This window comes from Vitis vinifera, chromosome 18 (genome assembly GCF_030704535.1).
Source record: "Vitis vinifera cultivar Pinot Noir 40024 chromosome 18, ASM3070453v1".
Classification (NCBI taxonomy): domain Eukaryota; kingdom Viridiplantae; phylum Streptophyta; class Magnoliopsida; order Vitales; family Vitaceae; genus Vitis; species Vitis vinifera.
Window position 1 is genome coordinate 6,948,767 of NC_081822.1, and position 26,003 is coordinate 6,974,769.

Sequence of the window (26,003 nt, forward strand, 5' to 3'; positions counted from 1 at the left end):
ACCTGCTGCCATGGCCTGGATCACCTCTCATATGGAAGATATCTAGTGATGGGCAAGTTTTAATAATTTGCTTCGCTTATACAAAGGAACAACCCCAGGCCAATTGGGCCATCCACATTTTTGTCTTTCTTCCTTCTTTTTAAATTTTTTTGGCTTTCCATGGAGACATCTTCAGCCTCAAATGAAAGCGATTTTTTGTCAATTGGTTTTTCACTTTACAGTTGTTCCTGTTGGAAAGCTGAGAGGATTGGTTTTGTTATTAGAATAAGAATCACCAAATCTATCTATATACAGTATGGTAGAGCTAGCACAGGAGCGTTGGCTACATAGCTCCAACAAAGATAGGATCAGTCCATCAGATATGGCAATTTCTGTCTGTATCTCATAATCTGAGTGTAGCTTATGCCATGACATTTCAAAACTACGATTCTACACTAATCTCCAATATTCATGAATCATAATTCGCAACCAAGTTGTTGGAAACTGAGACAAGGTTTTTCTGACTTGTGGTGGACTGGACACAAGTCCATGCCCATCACTGAACCTGATGTTGGCAGGCTAGACCCAATAGTACTCCAATCAAAACACTAACTACTAGAGGTGAAACTAGGGTTGGGTTGGGTTTGCACTCAACCCAAGCTCAACCTACATCAATTAACATTGAGCACCTAACTCGTTGACTTCTAACTAAAATGTTCAATCCAAGTTCAATTCATCCTTATTTTTTCAAACTTAGGTTAAGATGAGATTAGAACTCAAGATGATCAAGTTAATATCATACTAGACGGGTTGTTCGGATTATATTAGTCAAATTTGATTAATTTGAATGACTTATAATGACTTTTTTATTTTATATTTTATACATTTGTACCAAAATTTAAATAGTAAATAACTTGTCATTTTAATATAATTAAAAAATATTTATCTTTCTAATATATATATATATATGAACTAATTTAATTCACCTCTTTTAAGGTTTTAGTTAAATACATTTTATTCTTATAAATTTGAAATTTCATTATATGCATCCTTTATTTCGAGTGAAAGGGAATGTAAGTAAAAATAAAAATAAAAATAAAAAAGATATTTGATAAAATTTCAAACTTATAAAAATTATATATATTTAATCAAAACTCCCTGAAAAATGAATGAAATTAACTCATATATATAAATTAAATTTGATATTTTTTTCTCCCAAAATCATTTTAAAGAATATGAAAGGAATATTATTATATAAAATAATATAACTTATAAATATTTGAATATATTATTATTATTACTATTATTATTAAATACTTAATGCAAGTTCCAATTGACTATGGGTTGTCCCACGTTCGAACCGTACCCTAACCCAAATTAAAAAAAAATTTCTACCTCAAGATCAACTCAAATTATGAAGAAATATATATATATAAACTGTCCAAGTCCACTCAAAATTTGGTTGGGTTTGGGTTCAGATGGATTCAACCCGTCGAAATTGCAGCCCACGTGCAACTCCTAGACTTCAATGCAAGTAGAGAGGTCAGAGCACACGCTAATCTTAGATGTCAGCTAAAAAATGATTACTTCGAAAAATAGAATATTTATTCACTGCTGTGCAACCGTGGGAGCAATTATTCTGACTGGAACTTAAAGAGTTGAAAACCGACCAAGGTAAGGAGGAGGAATTATTTCCGCTGAAATATGCCATACGAACTTTGTCTTTAGTTGACAAGTCTTTGGGGATGCCATATTTAGTTTGGTCATATTTCGCCGCAAAATTCCAATCAGGGAATATTGTTATTCATTGTGGTCAGAAGAGAAATGACACAGAGGAATCGGTTAATTGCCTACAAAATGAAACATACCAGTGGCGGTTGAAGATGAAATTAGAAAATTAAGCTAGGATGTCACAAGAGAATTTGCACTACCCTTGTTAGCTATGTATCCGAGGTACTCTATGGAATTCATCCAACAATACTAAAGTACTAAGTTCAAATTCAGAGTAGTTGTAGGAGATCTGCATTGTTAAGAGGGGTCACGGCTCAAGCACCAACAGATTCCTATGGATGCTGGTTGCAACCTGGGATGCAAGCAGAGGAAGAGTGGGTTAGCACCAGGCCACCTGTTAGTGAGGCTTCTGAATAACTTCGAAGACAGCTTACTGGAGGGTAGACAATCAGAAGCCAACCAAAAGATTTTTCCTTTTTTTTTTTTTCTTTTTTTTAACAGCTAAAGCCCAAACACAATATTTTTGACATTACAGAAACCTAACTTCATTCATGATTCTCTGTAGATCCTTTGGTACAACTGCTTTTGTTGGATAGTGAGAACAGAGAGTTCCAGGTTCTCCTAACGGCATCACTCCTTGACCCACAATAATGAAATACGGATAGAAATATATCATGAGAAAATGAAGGTCTTAAGTTCAACTCAAACCAGGGAAAACCACAAGTGGAAATCAATAGTACTCTTTAACAAAATTGTTTCTTAAGTTACAATAGCCAATGGACTGAGCTATGTTTATTTAGCTGATGCACTTGGCAGAGGGCATTTTCATTCATGCTTTACTCTCAAAATAAAAAATTCAGTCAAAGAATATCATATATGTTAGGTTACAAAAAAACACAATGTGACTATGGTCAATATCTAACAAATTTAGATTGTCTAACGAGGAGCATTTCAGATGAGAGCTGAAGATGGTTTTCATGTACTTGCACCAAGGAGCCTCAATAGTGATGAAGAACTAGAGTTGCTATGTCAATTGTAAGACTTGAGGTGGAAAATTTGGCAGCTTGGGTTGTATGAGCTCTTTGTTATAGCTGGTTCGAACTTCTTGATGGCAGCTTCATTCTCTTCTAAGCTAGTCTGGACAAAATAGCGTACCCACCAAGACGAACTCCTCAATTTAGCCTGCAGAAGGAGGAAAAAAACTGAAATATGTTCATTTCCACTTTGTACAAGTACATGAATATGAGAAATGATGACAGAGTTTACTGGCAAAGCCATGCAAGAAAAGAAAATATCTAAGCAACATTAGAATTAGAACTTCAAAAAACCGGTAAGCTCAAATATATAACAGTTGAAAGATCTATCTAAACATATTAGCTGAACAGACAGGTTGGTTGTTCAGAAGTTTGAGATATTCTGTCAAGGAACCTGGATGTTTCTTCTTTTGGAGGGACTAAAAATGAGATGTTAAGGAACTCAAATTCTCAAAATTAAGAGTCAGTTTATTTTTGAACTATCTGCCATCTTCAACTCTACTTGAATCTAACATATGAAACTATCGATTTGTAAATTGACAAATCTATTATCTCCCATTCACCATCCCAATGGCATTGGAGACATGTCCAGAAAAAATTTTATTTATATATTTATTTTTTATGTGCAACCTTTTTTTCATTTTTCTGTCTTGGAATTGAACTGGAACCTCCCACATCCCTACCTCAACCCCTTGCCAGTTGGACTATCCCTCAAGGGAAAAACATTTTTTTTTTCTTTAGCTTTCAAAAGCCAAAAACTTATCCCCCAAATGAAAATCTTACCCATGGTTGAGATGCAATGTTCCGAAAGGCAATGAATCAGAAAAGACCTTAAACAAACAAAACATCTTAAATAATTGAAGCATAAGATTTTGTAGCGAGAAAGCAAGAAGGGGAGGAAGGGAGGGTTGAAGATTAAGCACAAAAACTATCTTCAGACACAACTAGTCCAAATAACCACCAAAAGGTATACATGAGACTTGAGAGAGAGAGAGAGAGAGAGAGAGAAGAGCAAGGGGAACACAAAAGTTATCTCCAGATACCATTATAACAAATAAGCACCAAAAGGGACAGATGCACCTTTCCAAAGGAAATAATTGAAGACCCAGTTAAACCAAGAAAGCAACCAAGTTACAAACGCAGAGTATTGAAACTTAATTTTTCTCATTCAATGGTCGAGCTAAAAGTTCAGTACTTGCTAAGAGACACAAACAAAATAGTGTTAACGCTGCTTCCAATTAAAGAACTACATATGATAGGATTTATATTGCACTCATGTGAACTTGTGAATACAGAGCAAAAAATTACTGAAGTCTGAATACCACGTCTAATCATAGAGAGTTGCACATGGTGGCATTCAACATCAAGGTTAAAAAAATAAAAGTAAAAAAATGATCAAACAACAAATTACAAACTACAAGTAACAGCCACTTACCGGCCGACCAAATTTGGATACTTCTGAAACTTTAGCTCTCTGTTGTCCTGGAAAACCTACATTTATAATTGAAAAAATTGTTAAAAAAATGCTCATTTTTCCAATTAAACATAAAATTAATCTTAGCACCAAAAACATAGTCATTAAATTTTGTGTTCTTGACCATAAAGTTGGCAGAAGTCTCTCAAAGAACCAACAAAATGTTTCATATTTGCAATATATCTTCCAGTACATGCATGTGAGAAACGCATACAAACAAGTAAAAACAACAGGTTTCATATTGGGGGAAAATGGGAAGAAAATACCAAAATCAAGCCTAACAGATTGCATAGGGGGTATGATTCTCTTACTTCAAATCTCAGTCTTAGCTCTGTTTCTTTATCACACATCCTAAAATTTCATGGTGTATACGTAGGTGCCAAATGTTTTTATAAAGCCATAGCATGTATATGATCACAGAAATGCTTTTGTACCCTTCTTTTATCACAGAAATGCTTTTGTTCCCTTCTTTTGACATTTCTCAGTGTTTACAACTCAATTAAATAAATTAATGAACCAAGATAAAACATCATTAGGCACATCCTCTTAAACCTCGTTTGGAGAACCATAAACCAATCTTAAAATGTTACTGGATGTTTCAATCTGTTTAGTGCATTTGCTCACCTATACAAGATCAACTACAATTGCAAATCATAAGATCGTATTTTCCACCTCATTTCATTGATAAACATGAAAATTGCTAGTTGGTCTTTATCAGGGATGTGAGAAAAGAGGGCAAAAGAAATGGAGAGGCATTAAAAAATATCTCTAGCACCCATGTCCAAAATTTTCTTCTTTTTTGCACCTTTTTTTTGGGGGGTAAGACTCCAGAAATTTATCAAACAGGATATGTGGTGTTGACATTTGGAATGAACTTTGCAAAAGTACATCAGTTTATCATCTTTATAGACATTCAATTGGATTCATTATGCCAGATGATCTAACAAAGAACAATTCTGTGAGTCTGAGATTGCAACAGAAAGAGTAAGAAAATAGCAAGTATCCTGAAAAAAAAACCCAGAAAAAGTTGGGGCAGGGGAGGAAATAAAGATTCAAAGGTGGATCAAGATGAATTATGCATGAAACTTTTAATCTGGGAGATAGCATAAGCTCTCTTTACCTGCAAAAATAATAAGACCATCAGCTGAAACCCTTGCTAAATCTGGAAGGGTTTTGTTGAGGTACTTTGGGGACAAGTAATCCAATGCATCCGACACAATCACAAGAGAAAATGATTTTGCCCTATACGGAAGAGGAAACTTAATATCAGCCACACGTACAATGCCTTTGTGCACCAGACTTTTACAGTTACTATCAGCTTCCTCTATGTCATATGGTTCCACACCCCAGGCTTCAGTCTCCTCTTCTTTTAGCAATTTAGAAACAATTGAACAAGAGTCTGGGCCAACATGCAAAACTTTATGCATGCTGTCACCATAAGCTTTCTTCAGAAATGGAATTGCCCAGTGAACTTCTGCTGTGCATGAAAAGTCACCTGCATATATAGGATAACTCACTTCTAATGAGAAACTGGTAGATTAACATCCATAATAAGAGAACGATATATCAAAACAAATATTCTAAAAACAACCACGACAATAATAATAAGAATTTGAAATACTTGAATGTGAGGATATCTTGCAACTTCACCATCCATAAACAGGATTACAAACATCCTATTTGTCATTTCACCAAAATCAGTTCAAAGAAACAAAATGCAGATGCTCAATAAACACCATGCAGTCATAAATTTTGTTGATGACTTGACAAGTTTTCTTCTTAAACAACTACACACAAAATTGAATTTCTTAATGAACAGGATATTCAGACATTCTTTTTTGTGTGCAGAACTAACTGCTTCTGATGAGAATTCTAGCCAGATTTGAAGTCACCAGTACACTGCAGGGTAGAATCAGCAACTGGTTTGGTTTTTAAACTTAGAAATCTAACACTACATCCTTGCTACAGAGGAACCAGTGTAGTTATACTCCTACAAATCAAAAGCCATTCTACAGAAGACAATGCCATGTAGCATATAGTCAGGCCAATTTAAAAAGCATCATTCAGTAAACTGAATTAAGATGTAACAAATATCTCCAGCACTATGCTAATAAATTTCTTGTTATCCATAAAAAGAGAAAAATGTAAAAGATATCCCCACCATATAACATTCTTCTTAGCAAGAAAACTAACACATGTTGCAGCCAATACAACAATCTGGATTCTGACCACTATGACAGCAAGTGTTCAGACTAGGTCTCACCTAAAACCACTCATGCACTTGCTAAAAGAGTGGGAAACTAAAAACATTGCAACCAGAAGAGAGCATAAACACCTACTTCAAGGGCTATAAAGAATTCAATGAATCTTTTTCCACTGCTACAAGAGTAAAAAGTCATAACAATGACATGCCTCAAAGAGAAAACTCAATGACTCCAAGAACTGATAATCCAGAGAAAAGGACCTCTAAACCAAATAAGATAAGCAAACACAACTAAAAATTGACTGTTGGTGTTATTGAGCCACATATCAACAACATTAGCATTTCCTTAATGTTCCAAAGAAATAAATATAATCCGTTAGAAATATTATTATGAAGCCAATTCATATTGATTATCGTTTATCACCCCCTGATAAAACAACAATCCACAATGACATCACCTTTATATCATCAAATAATATAGAGATCAAAAAGTATAAAATCCTTCGGAAGTTAAATAGAACTACCTTGAACCCTGCTCACAGCAGCCTGCTTATTACCGCCAAATGAACCTATCACATGAAAAACTCAACTTGAGCCAGATGCATGCCACAGATATATCTCAAGCAGGAAAGAAGAAGTTATATCCCAAATCCAGGTAATGGAACACTAACCACAAAAATTATATGAACTTTTGTTATATCTAACATACATGCTGGTAAACTAAAAATATTTTGGTGAAGTAAATACAAACCTGAGCCGCTATATGAATACCCAATAAGAAGCATTGCTCCCTGGAAATTTCCCAAAAAAAATAAACAATTGTAATTAGAATTAACTGATCAAGCACAAGCCAATTAGTCTTCTTTGTTTGTTTTTGTAAAGTGATGACTTTCTAAAAATGTAAACATTAGAAGATAAATATAGTGCTAGCACATGTCATTATTTTTAAAATTGACAAATAAGAGTTATGTAACGAACAGATCGATTGCAGGGAAGAAATAGTCTGTGGAAATGAGAAGTACCATGATGAGAAGCCCTATAGATAAAAATGGGGAAGCGCGTGATTTTGAATGCAACGAGCCTATAAATGGAAGAGTTCCGCTGCCTGCAAAGCGTCGAGAGGGATTTACTGGCTTCCTCGACATTGTATAAATATATTTGATGTTGATTCTACAAAAATATCATGCTAGTTGACACCAAAAAAAAGGAAAGAAAACAAGCGAATCAGTCAGCCATCATGCAGAATTAATAAGTTTATAAAAAATCAAATGACATTACAGACAAGTAGAGTAAAACAAAAAACAAAAAAACAAACAAACAAATAAGAAAGTGCGATAATTGAACAAACACATTGCCGAGAAAAATTCAGATGCTACAGAACGTAAAGGCAAGGTAATAATCTGAGCTAAACACAAACTTTTAAAGCCATTTCAAATTCAACTAATCACATTCTAAGCGCATTTGTATTGTTTCCGCTAACAGATCGTGTAGAAACAAACCAAACAAATTTCCTTTCTCCTAAACGTATTGGATCAAGGCAGGCAAAACATCCATAAACGGATACATTGGATTATAGACTTCCACTTTCAATCAATTAGCCACCAGAAGCACAAGTATGGTAAAAGAATTGCAGACTTATTCACAAAATACATATCAAAAGATAGAGGGGGACCAGAGAATAAGCGCTGAGAAAATCGCGTTCCGCAACATGAGGCGGTGTCCAGATCTGTATTTCTGTCGTGAGAATTGAAAAGGAGGATGAAAATGGGAGGTCGTGGACTCGTGATTGAGGTTAATAAGATTCTGTGTTCATTCCAAGTGGGACTCGGTAGCGTTTGTTCCGGTGGGGATGCGCACCGTGATTGTTGCCATGGACGTGTCGGCGCTACTCCTACGTCCTACACTTCCTGTTCCGTTGAAATTCATGTCACAGTAGTGAAATAGGAATCTTATTCAATATTTTAAATATATATATATATATATATAGGAAAATTCTAGAGTGCCTCCGGAGGTATCATGCCTCCGTTTTTTTTCAGCCGTTGGATGAAACTGATTAAATCTCAGCCATCCAAATGAAAAGGAAAAAAAAAATTGAAACCGGGTGACCCTAAATACAAAGCGGTGTTTGATAAAACTGAAAATTAAATATTGAAAATCTTAGTATAAAATTATAAATATTAAATTAATAGAATTTAAAAATGTTTTGTATATTATTAAATATGAGTGTTCACCATTTGATACTAAAAATGGTTAAAGTTTTCAAATTATTATATTTTATAAATTTAATGTTATAAATATAATATGATATATTTAAAAATTTAAGTATTATAGATGATACATCAATAAAATAAAAATATAATATGTTACATTTTTTATTTTATTTTTTTAATATTACAACTACTTTTCTATCATCCATTGTTTCAAAAGTAAATATAAACAGGGAAGATTCGAAAGGGTCATCAGTTTTGATAATTTTGGAATAAAATATGATAAAAAAGAAAAATTATCTCGATAATTCATTTAATAAAATAATAAGCAAAAGAATTATAAATATCCTTCAACTTGAAACCCTTGACGTCTAAAGTATTTAAAGTACTTTTTTTTTTTTGTCGGGATATTTGAAATGTCTAGCAGCCGCATTAGTTGTAATTATTAGTACTTATTTTTTAAATCAAAATTTTGGATTTTTAAAACCAAAATACTTCTAAAAAATATTTTCAAAACAACATTTAATATGTTTTTTATATACATTTATATTTTTACACTAATTTTTACTTTTATTTTCAAAAAATCATAATTATATAATAAGAATGATGATATATATATATATATATATATATATATATATTAATTCTAGATTGATTAATCATGTTTTTTGTATCGAGTTTGAGGAAGATAGAATATTTAATTTTTAATTTGAATTGCCTAAAATAATAAAAATAAAAATTATAGAGAAGGTTTAATATTTTTTATTTTTTATAATAAAAATAAATTTTTAAAATTATATATATTTTTTCTTTTTCTTTTTTCAATGCATTGGGCTGATAATATTAATATGTAATCTCTAATATTATTACTTTTATTATCAAATACTGATAAAAATATATTATAACTACAAATGAATATACTTGTATTATAACATGTTATAATAAAACCTAACTAAACAAATTTAGAATTTTTTTATTGAAGTGGTAATTTTGTATAATCGTATTATACTATTTAACATATTTGTATCATGAATCATTTTTAAAACAAAATGAAATACTAATTTGAATTTACAAAACTTATAGTTTATATATACATAATTAAACAATTTTTATGCAGTGAATGACGTTAATACATTAGAACAACGTGTTATTACCAATGCCAATTCTGTCATAAAATATGGATATGACATAAATATATTATATTTACAATACAAATAAACTAATATTACAATATATTATAATATAACTTTTTTTGATGTGTTATATTACAAAAAGAATCGTCATGTGTTATTCAATTTATATTTGTATGTTTTTTAATTAACGAGTATTTGTTAAAAATAATTATTTATTTTATTAGGATAACAAAATTTTTAATTGTATGTTACATGTATGAAATGGCATAATAATCTTAAATTGTGGTTTTAATTTAAGAAATATTTAAAATAATAAGGAATTTTTAATATAAGTAGTCATTATCCATATCACCCCAATCCATCCTTTTTTATAATTTTTATGTATAGAGGTATTTAAAACAATTGTAGTTAATAAGAAATTAATATAAAGTTTTCATTTAATACTTTATTTTAACTTCAAATGTCAATGTTAATTATAAAAATAAAATTAATTATATATTTTTTATTTATAATTATATATCAGTTTTATATAATAAAGAGTTTATTTTAAAAATCAGTCTTAACTTTTAAAAAAATCAACATATTTTTCATAAATTCACCAATTTTATTACTATATTTTTATCTTCGTTAATTTAATTATAAAAATAAATTAATTGAGTGTAGATTATGATTAAGTATTGTTTAACTTTTATCTTAAAAATATCTCACAAATAGTAATAAGGAAAAGTGAAGCTTCATCATAATTTTTTTTTTTGTAATAAAAACTATTTAGCAATTGTTTCTAAAAACAATTTTATATTATCTGGAATACAAAAATAAGAAAACACATCTGATAACTATAAATTGTTTTTTTATTTTTTGTTATCAAGAAAATAAAATATGATGTTTTCAAATAATATATTTTAATTATTTTTACTTATTTTTATGCAGACTATTTTAAAAAATAATTATATAAATATATAGAATGATTAAAAATAAAACATTTTATGTAATTTTTTTTTAATTTTAAAAATTACAAACAAATATTTGTTTTACAAAACATCAGTGACTATTTTAAAAAACAATAAACAAACAAGGTCTGATGATTTTTTTTTACATATTTTCTTAAAGGAAAGTGTAAGAAAGTAGATTTGTTAACAATATAAATATATTTCTCCCAATATTTTTATAATTAAGGTTATTCATGATTTTCTTTTCTCATATTTTATTTTCTATTTTTTTTTTCAAGTTTTTTGATAATAGGATATAATATATTTTCGAAGTAATATAAGAAGAAAATTAATAAAAATAAATTATATAGTAAAAGGTGTATTAAAATAGAAAAAAAAATATATATTATAGCATAAACAGTTTATAGTAGATAAAAATAGTATACTGCTTAATCATTTTATCATCATTTTTATTTTATTTTTATGAAAATCATTTAAAGAAATATAATCATGATTTTTGGTTTTTATTAATATTTTAATAAAAAAATTCTTATAAATAAATTAAATAAATTATATCCAGAATTATAATTTTATTATGTTAGATAAATAAAAATGAAAATATTTTATTTTAAAAGATTTTTAATTTGATTTATAAATTTTTTTTTGAAAATAGAGTTTAATTCTGTATACACCATATTTAAAAAATATATTTTTTATATGAAACAATTAATAATTAAAATTTTGATATAAATTTATTTAGTAATAAAAAATTTTATTTTATAAAGGGATAAATATGAAATAAAAGAGTTGGTTTTACAAAGGCGTTGGCTGGCGCAGAATGCCTGAACGATGATAAGCCGATAAAATACCTTCTCTCCGCTACGCTATGACGTGGCACATTTAGAACAATCCGATCAGGCCACATCATTTTAGGCATCTGAGAGTAACCACACACGATACTACCCGTCTCAATGCGGAGAGTCTCCTTCGCCCATCTGCCTCTCTCCTCGATCTACAAATGTAAACAAGTTGGGCGCTGCTTCTCAAGGCGGTCCAAAATAAATATTGATTGAAGTAAATTAGAAAAAAAAGAAAAAGAAAAGAAGAACAGGAATCGATATTGAGATTTGAGAGCATGATTCTAGGGTTTCAAATTCGATTGTGGTCAGCAGTTAGGAGCAACCGGTGAATTTGATGTCGGAGGGCAAGAATATGAGAGAAGATGATAATGAGAAAGGGAGTGACAATAATCCATGGGCGCGGTCAAACGGACAGTATGAGGAAAAAGGCGAAGGCATGCGACTTTGGGGAATTTTCCTCTTCAGTTTGATTGGAGCCACCGTCACCACTTTCGCCGTGAGTTATTATTTAATCTATATCTCTTAATATTTATGTTTACGTGTTATGGATCAGCGCAGGTTATCACTAATCAAATGTAAGTTTTTGCGAGCAGTTAGGTTCTGAATTCGCATGTATCTCTTAATACTTCTCAGTTAACCTATGATGCAAGGCAGTGCTGTGGGATACTTGATTGAGTTGTATTCATGAGTAAAAATGTTTTTGATATTCTGGCCAAGGTTTTTCATAAAATAAAATAAAATAAAAATAAAAAATAAAAATTGTGCAGAGTTTGTGAAGCACAATGGAACCCTCATTATTTGTGAAATTTTGATTTCTCTTGATATACTGGGGTTAAACTTAGATGGGCAAATTGTATAGTTTTTGGAAAATCCGTAGAGATGATTTTCTAAATGCATGAGATTATATTAAAATTAGGTAAAAGTCCATGACACCAATTATTAAAAGGAGTAATCTGTATTGAGTTGAGAGGGTGGAGGCACTATTCTGCAAGAATTAAAAAGATGGTCCACCTATCATTGATGAACTAAATCTCTGGAAGAAATTCCACTCGTTATTCATTGCTTCCCTAGGATATTTGGTTTATACACTCTGTTGGGGAGTGCTTTTTTCCCTCTATTGGATACAGCTTTAACTTTACCAGTCGTATTTTGTATTACATACTAAGCGATTGTTGCAATCTGGCAGGTTGGGCAGTTTCGTAGAACAGCTGGTTGGTTCTATACTCAGGTAAGCCTTTCATCACTGCTTATTCTGAGTAATAAGCCTTTTGTATCGTGCCATCATCTAAATAATTTAGTAATTTTACTTGTTTCTATTAATAATTTTCAGTCAATCAAGGCCAGTCTGACTTGGATGATTCTGAGTAATAAGCCTTTTGTATTGTGCCATCATCTAAATAATTTAGTATTTTTGCTTGTTTCTATTAATAATTTCCGCCCTATAATTATGTATCACCCAGAAGGGTAGGGAAGCTTTCAAAATTGTTGGCATTTAGAAACCAAAAGCAATCATCTATTTGATGATATTACTTGGGGTTTAGGACAAAACTGTGTTCAGGCATAATATTACACCCAAAATCCAGGTTTTGACAAGGAAAATTGATTTGTTTCCTATTTTGCTTCTCTTGAAGGTTTCTACTTGTCTGCCCAACCTGGTTTGGGATCCACCTTTGCATCTTTTTTTCATTTTGTATATGTGACCTGATGGAAGCTGATGAAAACTATATTTTGTTTCTTATTCTGTAATTTAGTGATATATTTTCTGGGTGTTCAATTTAGCAGACTAGTTGCTTACCAGGGATGGACCTTGCAGATTGTCTGATTGAACTCATAATTATATGCTGGCTACCTTTATCCCTTTTTGGTTTACCTCATTGACCTGATCAAGTCTCCCTAGACTCTGAATCCAATTTGTTGCCTCAGCTTCATATGGTTTTCAATTGAATTGTTCATAAAGATAAAGCAGTTTCACTATATTAACTTTTTCATGCATGAGTTTGAATATGCTGAGTAATTGATTGATGCTTAAATAAATATTATTAAACTATCAACTTTCGTAAAAACTTAAACTGTCAGGATTTGGGCCCACAAATGTATACCAAACTAATACCTTCCCTCGCTTGTGACACCATACCCCACATGAAAAGACAATGTAGTAGTTACAGAATCCAGATAAATAGTTGGAGAGTAGCAGTAGGAGAGACTCAATTTTGATGCTTCAACTGCAGCTCTAAAACCATTTTAGACTACCAACCTTCCAAGCTAACAAATATGTTGCCAATTATCTCATTATTTTGTAACATGTGCATTATCTATGTGAAAACCTTTTTCCATTCTGGCAAACTACTCATGAACATCGTTTCAGGAATGAAACATAGCATTCTTTGCTATATCTTTATTTAGACTTGGATTATTCTTTGTAATCCGTGTTATGGACTCATTAGTTAACAAAATAGAATGACAAGTTGCAGGACAACACCTAAAGTTCTGTCTGCAATCCCTCCATTGTTGGGCAGAGGTCAAGAAAGGTTCATGCTTTTTAAGCTTGTGAAGTTGAAAGAAATGTTTTAGGATATATGAATTAAAAATAGGTTAGAGAGGATATAATTTAACAACAATAAGTTGCCCAAATTTTTGGATAGAAACTAATGTATGATTTAGGGTTCAGGCAAAAGAATTGAAGTTAGAAAGAGGTTTAGTATTTGTGAAGTGGGATTTTAGGTCAGAAAGATTAACAAAGATAATGGCTTCTTGAGTTTATGAAGTGGTCACAGAAACACGAAAAATTAAGAAGAAAAAACTAAACAACCATGCCTTCCAAACGAACCAGTTTCTCAAATTTTTATTAATTGGACTTTAATCTTGTTTTGGTACATAGGACCTTATTTATAGGTACTTGAAAACTTGAAAACAAACTAAAAATCTGCTAAGAATGTGAAACAGTTCCATTCATCTAAAATAGGAAGGGAAACTCCTAATGATGGTCTGCTAAATTTTGCAATAGAATCTTCTTGGATGCCAAAAATTGTTCTCTTTAGAAATTATTAAAATACTTCTATATGAATTATAAAATTCTAACACAAAGAAACTCCCATATGAACATTAATTTTCTCTTTCTTTTCCATGTGCTCTCGTCATCAAATTTATCATATTTGGCAGCATCCATTGAATAGTCCCTTTTTGTGGTTGGGGGAGGAATGGAAGGGGAAAATAACTTGGTGACATAACCATCTGCTCAAGGAAAGAGTTTTGTTTCTTTTCGTAACCATCTGTTTTTGGTGCTTCCTCTTTTCGTTTAATATACATCCTTTTATCTATCAAAAAAAAAAAAAAAAGTTCTAAGTAGTATTCTTGTTAAATATTCTCTTTAAAGAAAAGGAATACTTGTTGCATGGACAGGCAAAACTGATCAAATATGTAACTTCTCTGAAAAAGTTTGCTAGGTCACAATCATCAAGGAATGGTGCAACTGGTAGTTCTTTTCGGTCAAGTTTTCAGGAGGAAGCATGGAAAAGATATAATCGTCGAATGCAAGAGGAATATGAAGAAGAAATGGAGAGAGTGGTGAGTTTTTCTTTTTGTTTTCTTTTCTAAAATCATTTTTGCTTCTTTTTTTTTTTTTAGCCTTTTTTTGGTGGGTTGGGTTGGGGGAGGGGAGGAGTGGGACTTATCGCATACTAAGGTTGAAAACCCTGTTTGATACCCTCAACTCTCATCGTGGGATTGTAGGTATTGGAGGGCCATTGGACCAATAATAGTAATGCTTTATCTCTATCCCTCATTTTTGGTCTCTTGGGGTAGATGTTATTGTTCTACTTCAGTTTGTATGTTAAAGTTGTTCTTCTCTCAGTAGTCTGTCTCTTCTTTCTGTTTCACAAACAAGTAGCTTGTTTCTTTGCATAATGCTCTATATCTACAATGAGAACTACTTTCATTCTGCCTTTAAGGTGTCTGAAAAATCCCTTTGTTTGCCCTAGATTCTTTGGCCTATGCTGATCCTTCATAGTTTCTTTGGTTCATTTCATCCTTAGTTGAGTACTTCCACTGATTTCATTTGTGTTCCTTTGTGATGTTAAAATTTTTATTATTTATTTGATTGTAAATGTTCTTCCTAGGAGCGTATAAAGCGTATGCAGAGTGTATTCAACCGAGAGAGGAATAAATACAAGAGAAGCTACGAGAGTTGGCGTGAAAATGGTGAAGGTCCATATCATCAACATTTCCAGAGGGATGACTGGTATTGGAAAACTGATACATCCTACAAATATCAAAGGGCTAATGCCAGGGAAATTCCTAGAGACAGAACCAGTGCAAGTTATCCACTATCCCATCACTATTTAACTTTGGGTCTTGACAGGTAATGTTCAGGGTTGCAGAAACCCTTTTTTTTTTTTTTTTCATTTTTGATAAGATAAATTGATTAGATTAAAAAATGCCAGTGTGGTTGCAACTGATATACATAGGGATTATACTTAGACTCTGCCAACAAGAGAGAGAGAGAGAGAGAAAAGATCTCTGTAAACACTAGAGCAGCCCAAGCTGATAAACCCAATAAAATATCACCCTTGAGGCTTTGGCTCAGGTTGCAATTAAAGAAAAATAAAAAGAGTGACTAATTTCATTCTTCCCCTTCTGAAAATTGGGACTCATAAATAAAAACTGTTGGATCTACAAGAGGTTCCTGAAAGTAGGAAGGTTTTAATAGGGTTATTTTCAAATCTCTTGGCTCTTCACATGGATTCAAATATTTGTTTTATTGGTAATGCTTTCTGGGATTTCGTTTTATCATTTGGTCTAATATCTCCTGCTTCTATTTTGTTCTAAACATGTGTAATCTACCACTAACACAAGGGCTTGCATCTTCTATTCTCCTATCATTTTCTTTCTTTATGCCCTCTAAATTATAATTCTTAGGAAATAGTAGTTTAAGTTAAACATTATAGTAAATCATTTTATTTGATCTTATAAGCAAATAAATCAATCTACTATGTGCTAGTGGCTGAAAATTAACTTACATAAGAGTGAAATAATCCCTATAGGTGAAGTGGTGGGGCAAGAGGAATTGGCTTCCTTGTTTGGGTGTACGGCTGGGTGTTTTCCTTCCATTAACCTTGGCTTGCGCTTGGGTGCACCCCCTAGATCTTGCACTGGTTGGGATTCAATGGAGGAAAGATTAAAGAAAAGATTAAGCACGTGGAAGAATAAAATCTAATGAGAGTCTTTATGGGGAAATCACCGAGTAGGAAGAAAATACACCTGGTGAATTGGGTAACAGTTTGTGAGGACAAAAAGTATGGAGAACTGGGGATTAGAAATCAGGAAGAGGGGCTAATGGAGGTATTGTTCATGAATATAACAGTTTGTTTTCAATATACATATTCCTTGTTTCCTATAAAAAAAAAAAAAAAAATGAATATAACAGTTTGTGGAGGAGGATTATCCAGGGTAAATTTGGAAAGTGGAGGGGGGTTGGTGCCTGCAAGAAGCAAGAGGGGCTTATGGTGTGAGTTGTGGAAAGATATTTGGAGGGGTTGGGGAGAGTTTAGTTTCAGAACTTTATTGTGGTTAGGAATAGGACGAGGACCAATTTTTGGGGGGATAAATGGGTGAAGGATCAACCTTTGAAAGAAGGCTTCCCTTTTCTGCTTAGTCTTTCCTTTTTCACTAATGCTAGTGTAGTTCTGAAGGCATTTTCAAGATTGGAAGTTAGAGGAAGTTCATCAATTTCAGATATCAACATTGTGAGGTTTCAATGAGTAGAGGAAGATCACTTATGGTGGATGGAGGATAAGAAGAGAAGTTTTAAAGTGAAATCTTTTTATGACTTTTTATGTGCTGAAGAGACAATCGTGTTCCCTGTTTATGAGGTGTGGAGAACTGGTGTTGCTATAAGGACTTGTTTTCTTGTGTGTGAGGCAAAGTGGGGAAAAATCTTAACCATAGACCTTCTTGTGAGGAGAGGGTAGCGAGGAGTCGGCATATCACATTTTGACTCACAGAACTAGGACCACACAGTTTGGGCTCTGCAGCTAAACATTTTCAGGTACAGTTGGTCTTGCTAGAGTGAACTAGGGAGCTTCTTTTGGATTGTAAGATACGAGGTTTGAAGAAGGAGTGGAGGAAGGTTGGCAAATGGCTCCCGTTTGCTTATTTTGGTACATTTGGAAGGAGCATAACTACCAAACTTTTAATAGAGAAGAGACATCAGATCAACAATGGAAGGAAACCCTCATTATGTCCCTTCTAGAGTGTTCCATGTCCCCTCTAGGAATGACTGGTTCTACGCTGCAAGACTTTGTGGATTAGTCTTCATTGTAGATAATTCATTGGAGGGCTCAGTTAATTACAACCACTCAAACAGAAAAAGGGGGACTGAAAAAGCTGGTGGGATATGGTTTCTGAGTGTTCTTGAAGTTTAAGTCATTTGGACTGCTGTTAGAAGGTTTAGAGGTTGAGGGCTTTGCTCTACTCAGAAATAGGTTGGACAAAGATGAGGATAGGGAGCAGGAGGGTGGGAAGTGGAGAAGGTTTTCATTCTGTTCAAGATCTGAAAGGGATTTTGACGCGGGTTTGTTTTGTAATGTCTAAAGGGACAGACGGTTGTTGTCCTGAAGTGGTAAGGGAGAGTGGAATGGCTGCAGTGGGTAGATGAAGTTTGTTTTTATTTTTTTATTTTAGTATTCTTAGAGGGGTTATAGTTTGTGTGAATAGGTAGTTTTCAAGGCTTTGTTCAGGTTGCAGTAAGTGGGCTTGGTTTGCAAGCAAGAAGTTCATATGAGGGCTTTCTGTTTTTTACAGGCCTTTAGGATGCTATTTTTGTCTCAGGTTGTGGTTTGTTGTTTTCCTTTCCCTTTTGCTTGCTTTATGGGGTTATTTCTATACTTTGTGTGTACTTTATATGCCTTTTCCAATAATATATCTGCTTAGTTTAAATATAAAAAAATAAAATAAAATGGTTTTTTTTGGAGAGGTGTTTTTTCTTTGGTTCCTTTCATGCCCCCCCTGTATACATAGGTGTGTCTCCTTTTGTTAGACACCTTTATTGTGAATCTTTGTTTGCCTCTCACCAAAGGGAAAAAAAATAGATAGACAATTCAATAATTTATTCGGTCATGGTTTTAATGATTCGAGGTAGGGATGACAATGTAGCTGTTTTCTCAGGCGACCACACTGGACTACCCACATTGATGCAAATTTGGGGAGTGTAATCTAAGTAGGGCAGGTTTAGGGTGTTTGGCATAATCAGAGTAGGGTGGGTTCAGGGTGTTCCCCCCCTTCTCTCCCCCAAATTTATTGGCTAAAATTGCATAGGTTTCCTTGCAGTGTCAAGATTACCTGTCACTAACTAAGCCATGAGGACGATGATTTGACATTGGCCTTTAAGGTCCTTTCCTGACTCCGCACTCACCTCCTAGCCTTTCTTAGCCTTGGAAATTGAAAGTGGAGACTAGGTCTGACTCCCCCACTAGATTGTTCTACTTCCTGTGAAGACCTTAGCACATCTTGCCCATTTCCACTAAATGGGTGCCACATGTACACTCTATGCCCTACCTTCAGCCACTTGAAAAGAAGTGTGGCATCGTCTGCACTTCATCTTCACTCCTTACTCCAATTGCAAATGTCACTGATAGACTGATTCGTTACTCCCCCACTGATTTCATCTAAGAGAACCAAACTGCATCTTCCTTGAATAACGAAATAGAGAAGGTGGCCTTCACAACTGTAAATAGGCTGAATTTGAAGAAAGGGATCCTTTTTTGTCCTTTGTGATGCATAGATTATTTTTCTTTTATTTCTTCTTCATTGTTTGCTTCATTTGATAATTGATCCATGAGCGCATTCAGATTGTCTCCAAGTCAGGTTTTCCTGTGTTGGTTTACTTTTCATGGTCATGATGAACAACTGAACTGGAAGAGTGTTTAGGGTTTGATGCCCTTGAGGCCTGGCTCAAGTGGTAAATGGTTGGGGTGGGTTTATGGGAGCTTCTAGGTTCAAGATCCAGTTGGGACAAAAAGAAAAAAGAAAAAAGAAAAAAGAAAAAAGAAAAAAAATTGCCTATCCAAAAAAAAAAAGAGTATTCGGGGTTTGGTCTTTGGGTCCTTCTTCTTGTGGAGAAAAGGAAGGTGGGGATGGCACTGACTAGGTCAAGCTTCTTAATTGATAGATCTTTGGTGACTCCAACCCACCCTGGCACGGGTCTGGTCCAGGGACAGGATGAGTGTTTAGGCTGCAGGGGTGTGCCCAAGATAGGGGTGGCTGGACCTGAGCACACCCCATTAACATCCCTAGTTGGGGATTTTCTTGAGGATGAAAATTTGCTTTTATTGCATTTCTAGACAGCCTGAGAATGTTTTGACCAAAATGAAAATATCCGTAACTTGATTTTATGGATGTATTGGGAAATATTGGTGGATATTTTAACATAAAATATTGGTGAGATCAAAATTGATTAAAACTCATTAAAATATTGTAAAACCTCTAAAAAATGATATAAGATGAATCTATATATATATATATATTAAAATTGATATATGAATGATATAATTTATAACATTTTATAATAATAGGTGGTATTTGGAACTGCAATTAATGCTAAAATGATAATTTACCTACTTTATAACATATGTATAATTATTATATTTGTATTTAATTCATGATTTTTGTGCTTTCAATAATAAATTAAATGGAATTCGACAATAAATAATTAAAATCAATATATTTATTAAAACTTTATTTTAATATTTTATTTTTAAACTATATATAAATTTAAGCGTAAATATAAAATATATTAAATGTGGGCAAATATAATTAGTGAGGGCATGTATGCCCCAGTGGTGATTGGGTTGGTTTTTGAACCTCAAGAAACCAGGTTTGAGTCCCCACACTGCAGAATTCTGCTTTTGTGCTTTGACCCAGCAAATTTGTTTGTTTGACCATTTTTGACCTAGCGATAAATTGGGATTTTTCCAATAAATCAGTGAAATATTGGTCGAAATGCGAAAATATCGCAATGAATGCAGAAATATCCAGAAATATTGAATCTTGGATGTATCTTCCCGAATTTCGTGTTGGGATCCACCAACACTCGAAATATTGAGGATCTATCGGCAATATATCCCAACTTTTTTAACCTTGGTTTTTACTTTGTTTTTTATGCTTTTCTGACCTTGGTCTTCTCCATTGTCTTTCTTATTTGTAGGTGGTCTTCCTTAACCCCGTGTACTAGGGTGTACTAGGGTTCTTGGGTAACCTCCCATATATATATATAAATATATATAAAGTGAATAGATGATCATTTGACAGAGTGCATGTTTGAGTTGATTGCCCAAATAAACTGGCATGCTTTGAAGTCTATGAGTTCACAAGGTTGAGGCAAATATATATTGTAAGCAAGCAAAAGATCTTCTCTCAACGTAGGAATAGAAACAATTACTCCAAAACCATATGTTGTTTTTTAACATATAAAGAAAATTCTGAAACTAGGTGAATGCATCTGACATTTGATGGCAAACAGTAATTGACTGTTTGTATCACTTTGGAATGACTACTTGCTGTGGCAATTTTGATTAATAATAATGTTGATTTCACTTCAGATTATTTTTGTCCACATCACTGAGCAGCTACACCTCAGATATGTCGCTTCTAATTCAGCATTAATACTTAGATCTTGAGTTTGATATTTTCATCTCTCCTTTTCCCAACAGGACAAGAGCAAAACCATATACAGAAGCTGAAATTAAGGTACTACCTTAAATTTATATCTTATATTTCACATCACTATTTGAGCAATGAAAATATAGTTGTTTTCTTCTTTTTTGTTTTCCTGATATAATTGTCAAGTTTCCATTTAATTTTCAATTAAGAACCGTCTTTTATAGCTGTTGGTACTATTGCTGACATACTAGCTTTCAAAGACTGTGCAAGGCCTACATATTGGTCTTGGGCCTGCAACCTAGATGACTTGCATCCTCCTAACTCTTATATAAGGCCCATATTTGGGTAAGTGTGAATCTTTTCCAGCACTCAGGAATGTACTCATTTCACTTAGCATGTTTATCAAGATTCTGAGCCTCACCAACTTTTTCAACCACCCATTTTCTCTGGAGCCACTCTGTTCTCCCTCAAGTTGAGAGAACTCCTAACCAGGTTTCTAACCTATACAGTTATCTACCATAAGCAAACATCAACATGACACACCTTGTTTTAGTTGGTGTTTGCTGTAAAATGATTTGTAGCTGGTTGATTATGAGGGCCTAATAGTGAATTTGTTTCCAAAAGATATAGTACTATTTCTTGGGAAGTAAAAGAGATAAATTCCAAGTTGGAACTGTGGAGAGATACCTTAGAATCTAAAGCATTTAGCTAGTTGGAACTTGGGATTAGTGGGAGGAGGAACTTTTTTATTTGGTTGGGTATACTAAGAAAATATATTAAAAGTGCTTGGAAAAGGCATGCAAAGTACACACAAAGTATACAAAAAAGCACCAAAAGGCAAGCAAAGGGAAAAGAGAAACAACAAACCACAGCCTGATACAAAAACCAAGCCCTAAAAATCTAGAAAGAAAAAAAAAACAGAGAGTTCCCATACAATGTTCTTGCAGGTAAACCAAGTCTGCTTTCTGCTATCTAATCAAGGCCTTCATGCTGCCCTAAATTCAAGCATCGATTACACACTTCAACAATTTCCACTCTCCCTAGCCACTACCTAAGACAACCAGGGATTGAAAAATCGGGAAATATCGCCGATATTTCAGAGAAATATCGGATATCGGGCGGCACCGAAACGATAATCGTCACCGATTATCGATCGACGGAAAAATCGGCAAAATTGCGGATATATCGGCGAAATATCGGTGCAGCACCGATTTATCGGAGAAAAATCACTAGTGGATCTGACGCGCGGAGCAACCGGAGGAGAATTTAAAAAAATCGCCGAAAATATCGCTGATATTTCGGTATTTTTACCAATTTTTCGGAAAATTTCCCGATATTTCCTACCAGTCCAGCCCGCGCATAGGATACAAAATCTGGCTCAAAAATCGTGGATTTAGGGTTTGTGAAATTTAAATCCAATGGCACAACAGCAAAGAGACCCTTAAAACAGATCCAGAAAACACAGGGAGCAAAAGAAAAGCAAATTTTTTGGTTTTCTTTGGGGGTTTTGAATGGATTTTCTCGGAAATCAAACGAGGATGAATTTTCTCGGAAATCGAATGGGGGATGGATTTTCTTGGGAATCAAACGAGTTGCAAAAAAACATAATATCAACATGATTAGATTAGTACCTGCGAGGATTGAGAGTGGCAGAGGAAGATAGGTCCTTTTTAGGAACTCTCTCGGCTGGAGGGCAACTTCAGAAAAGGGGAATTCTCTCGGCTGGAGGGCAACTTCAAAAGTGGTGGCCCTTTTAATTTTTAGTTTTAGTAGAGGTAAAAAAAAAAACCAAATCATGAGAACAATTTTCCTCTATCCATATAAATAATTATAAATTATCAAAATTTATTTTGATTATTAAATAAATTAATATTAATAAAAAAAATTGTTACTATATATTTTTAATAAAATTTTAAAAATTAAATCTCAAATAAAATATTTATATAAATTAATTTAATTTTCATTTAAAATATAATAAAACATGTTTTAATAAAAGTATTTAAAAAAAATTTAAATAAATATTATCTTCAACAAATTGGGTCATCTTCATCTAACAATATAATGAAATCACATCGATCTCTTCCTTAGTATAAGGACTATTGTAATATCATATATATTATATTTATGTATAAATTGTTTTTATTCAATAAAATCAAATATTTTTTAACTCAATTCTAACTCTATATACTTTCAAAATTCATATATATTATTTTTAAAATTCAAATATCGAATCTATCAATATATCTTTGTTTACGATATTTTTCTTCTTAATTATATATATATGTCAATTACACTTATAAAATAACTTTAAAATATGTATTTTTACTTATTTTATCATTTTTGAAGTTTTTTCAAGCATTCCTATTAATTTTAAATAATTTTCACTCTATCGATATTTGTGAAAAAATATCCACCGATATTTCTCCGATATTTCCGATATATCCGTAAAATCGAAGTACCGATATATCCGTAAAAACCGATATTTCAATCCTTGAAGACAACTACCTTCGGCCCCCTTGTAAATTACAAAACAATCTAGCTTCTTTAAACCCCTTTCAAGTTTGGAGATACAATATTCTTCCTCTTCCTATCTTCCCAGCCTCTTACCTCATCTCTAGCCTGGACACTCAGAAATCAATTTCCACCCACTCCTCATCTAAGGTCAGGGAGAAAGAGGACTGTGCCCATAGAATTGATAGTGAAATCTAATGACTATTGGTTATATAGGCCAGAGGACTGTACCCATAGAACTAGAGCATGATGGATGATTTGGAGAAGTGCTTATAGGTTGTTGAGTAGTTGACAAATAACGTAAAATTGGTGGGTAGATTTTATGGGTGGACCATGGACCAGCCGTGTTTTATGGTCTCAGATGTTAAGCAATCAAGAAACAGGCTTCTATAAATGAAGCATAGCTGAATTAGAAGTTGCAATGGACAATTAATAAAACAACAAACAATAGAATGAGGAAAAAAATGCATTTGTGAGAAGATAGAGTTAGCACTAGCTGATGTTGAGATGAGGAGTCATTTAGGATTTTGAGATTTTACATAATGAAGACAAATGACAGTTCCAGAGGGGAGGGTGGTCGTAGATCAGCTGCTGGTGGTTTTAACTACTCCGTCCCATCCAACAAAAATTCAGTAATCTGATACTAGTTGAAAGCCTTATAAGGAAAGGAGGAAGGGCAAAAGAAATCTTTACTTATGCTGTGAGCAGCATTTTGATGCCCAGAAGATATTTACTAAAAAATGTATGGCTCTAATTATAAATGGGTTGGAAAAAAAAAGGCCCTTATATAGGGACTCTAGTTCGAACTTGGGACAGGGATTTGTTGAGGTGACTGCAGCTTGAAAACATGGTATTGTATCATGAATTACTGTTTCATTCTTCCAGAGAACAATTTAATAACATTTTCAACTGCAGGGTGGTTGCTTCCACCAATCAATGTTCCAACTACATGAGTTGATTCCATGTATGCAGCTTTTATGTCACACAGATTTCTGACTTCTGTATGCTATTCCCCTGTGACAATAAATTGCAGCTCAGAAGTACATATTTTTCAACCCTCAGGATAAGACTAGGCATGCTATTTAGTCCGAGATGTTACCCTCAGCTATGCTTTGAGAATTTTAGAACAAAAACACCTTCATATTTAGGAAGAAAATGAAGGTATTCTATGATAAAATGAACAGAAATCTTTTCAGAATACGTCACTATTCTTCGGAATTGAGTCTGCTAGGTCAAAAATTGTCAATATTCTATCAAGGCTTTACTTGTTTCTGGTTGTTTATAGTGCTTTCTGTGATTATGTTAATCAACCAGACATGGTTTTCCAAAATTCTTATTGAGGGCTTCCTCTAGGTATTCTTCTTTTCGATTTGAGTGCTTTAAGAAATCTGTTTCATCATGAATCATTTCTATGCTATGCAGAATGCATTCAGAGCAAAGGCAATGGAGTTCCACCCAGACCAGAACCAAGATAATAAAGGTGAGGATGGGCAGGCACTAACCAGGATCTTGTAAATTGGGTTATGGTACTGAGTTGTTTTGTTTATGATGTCATTGCTTTGGCTTGGGTATTCAACATTTAGTGTTTTTGTTTTGTTGCAGAGGCTGCTGAAGCGAAGTTTAAAGAGGTGATGACGTCCTATGAGGCTATTAAGTTGGAAAGAAAGAACGGGAGTTCATAAATGGGATATTTGAAAATTTCAACAGTGTACTTGATATTCCTTGGGAAGAATTTGATAATTGAGTGATTTATTCTTGTAATCTTAGGCCGTTTCTAAAGGGGTGATAGCCAATTTTGTTAGGCATACATAACCGCTCATGTATATCTGAAGCAAGCACCCCCCAGGGGCATGCAATTATGTAAAATAGTGAAATAAACAGATCATGGTCAATTCACTGGTCTTACTCACTGATTAAACACAATGCATACTCACATTTTGGTAATATGATCATTGCAAGGGTTACTTGAAACAAGTATGCACCTTCTGTTGAGGTAAAAAGGGCTGATTCTCACTGTCGGAGTTCTCAGTCCATTTTTAGGTTTTTGGGTTGTAGGGGAGGGGGCAATTAATTTTAACTAATTATTTAAAATAAAAATCATTTTAAATTATTATACTTTGAAACTTTTCAAATTAGAATCCCATTTTGATTGATAAATCATTTAAGTTTGCTAGAAAGTTCTTCTAGATGTAAACTATTATGGTAAGGTATTTGTGGAAAATATTTTTCTTTTTTTAAAAAAATGACAGCATGCGATTATATATACTTATCAACTAAAAAAAATTAAC

General features: G+C 33.2%; 2 protein-coding genes across 3 annotated transcripts; one reads left to right on the forward strand and one right to left on the reverse strand.

Moving 5' to 3' along the window:
- Window positions 1-2,434: 2,434 nt before the first annotated feature.
- On the reverse strand, window positions 2,435-8,376 carry LOC100243785 (probable pectin methylesterase CGR3). The gene is made up of 7 exons (XM_002285464.5): window positions 8,094-8,376; window positions 7,444-7,607; window positions 7,173-7,212; window positions 6,946-6,990; window positions 5,339-5,713; window positions 4,180-4,235; window positions 2,435-2,892 (listed from the first exon to the last, which is right to left on the reverse strand). Exons 2-7 carry the CDS (start codon window positions 7,564-7,566, stop codon window positions 2,740-2,742), a joined length of 792 nt encoding a protein of 263 aa, XP_002285500.2. The 5' UTR covers window positions 7,567-7,607; window positions 8,094-8,376; the 3' UTR covers window positions 2,435-2,739.
- Window positions 8,377-11,502: 3,126 nt separating this feature from the next.
- On the forward strand, window positions 11,503-25,659 carry LOC100248937 (uncharacterized). Of its 2 annotated transcripts, none has more exons than XM_002285463.4 (7): window positions 11,503-12,046; window positions 12,737-12,778; window positions 14,986-15,114; window positions 15,666-15,907; window positions 21,255-21,291; window positions 25,138-25,195; window positions 25,318-25,659. In XM_002285463.4, the coding sequence occupies exons 1-7, from the start codon at window positions 11,885-11,887 to the stop codon at window positions 25,395-25,397; spliced, it is 750 nt and encodes a 249-aa protein (XP_002285499.1). In that variant the 5' UTR covers window positions 11,503-11,884; the 3' UTR covers window positions 25,398-25,659. The 2 variants fall into 2 exon arrangements, with proteins under 2 accessions (XP_002285499.1, XP_010664477.1); XM_010666175.3 differs by having other exon boundaries at window positions 11,540-12,046; window positions 14,950-15,114.
- Window positions 25,660-26,003: the final 344 nt, after the last annotated feature.

Bases quoted from the DNA above. Each gene is read 5' to 3' on its own strand.
- LOC100243785 (XM_002285464.5), bottom strand. From the start codon at position 7,566: ATGTCGAGGAAGCCAGTAAATCCCTCTCGACGCTTTGCAGGCAGCGGA. The intron at 4,236-5,338 runs GTAAAGAGAGCT...TTATAAATGTAG, and splicing joins TGGTCTTATTATTTTTGCAG to GTTTTCCAGGACAACAGAGA. The intron at 2,893-4,179 runs GTAAGTGGCTGT...CTCCTTCTGCAG, and splicing joins TATCCAAATTTGGTCGGCCG to GCTAAATTGAGGAGTTCGTC.
- LOC100248937 (XM_010666175.3), top strand. From the start codon at position 11,885: ATGTCGGAGGGCAAGAATATGAGAGAAGATGATAATGAGAAAGGGAGT. The intron at 15,115-15,665 runs GTGAGTTTTTCT...TGTTCTTCCTAG, and splicing joins AAGAAGAAATGGAGAGAGTG to GAGCGTATAAAGCGTATGCA. The intron at 15,908-21,254 runs GTAATGTTCAGG...TTTTCCCAACAG, and splicing joins TTAACTTTGGGTCTTGACAG to GACAAGAGCAAAACCATATA.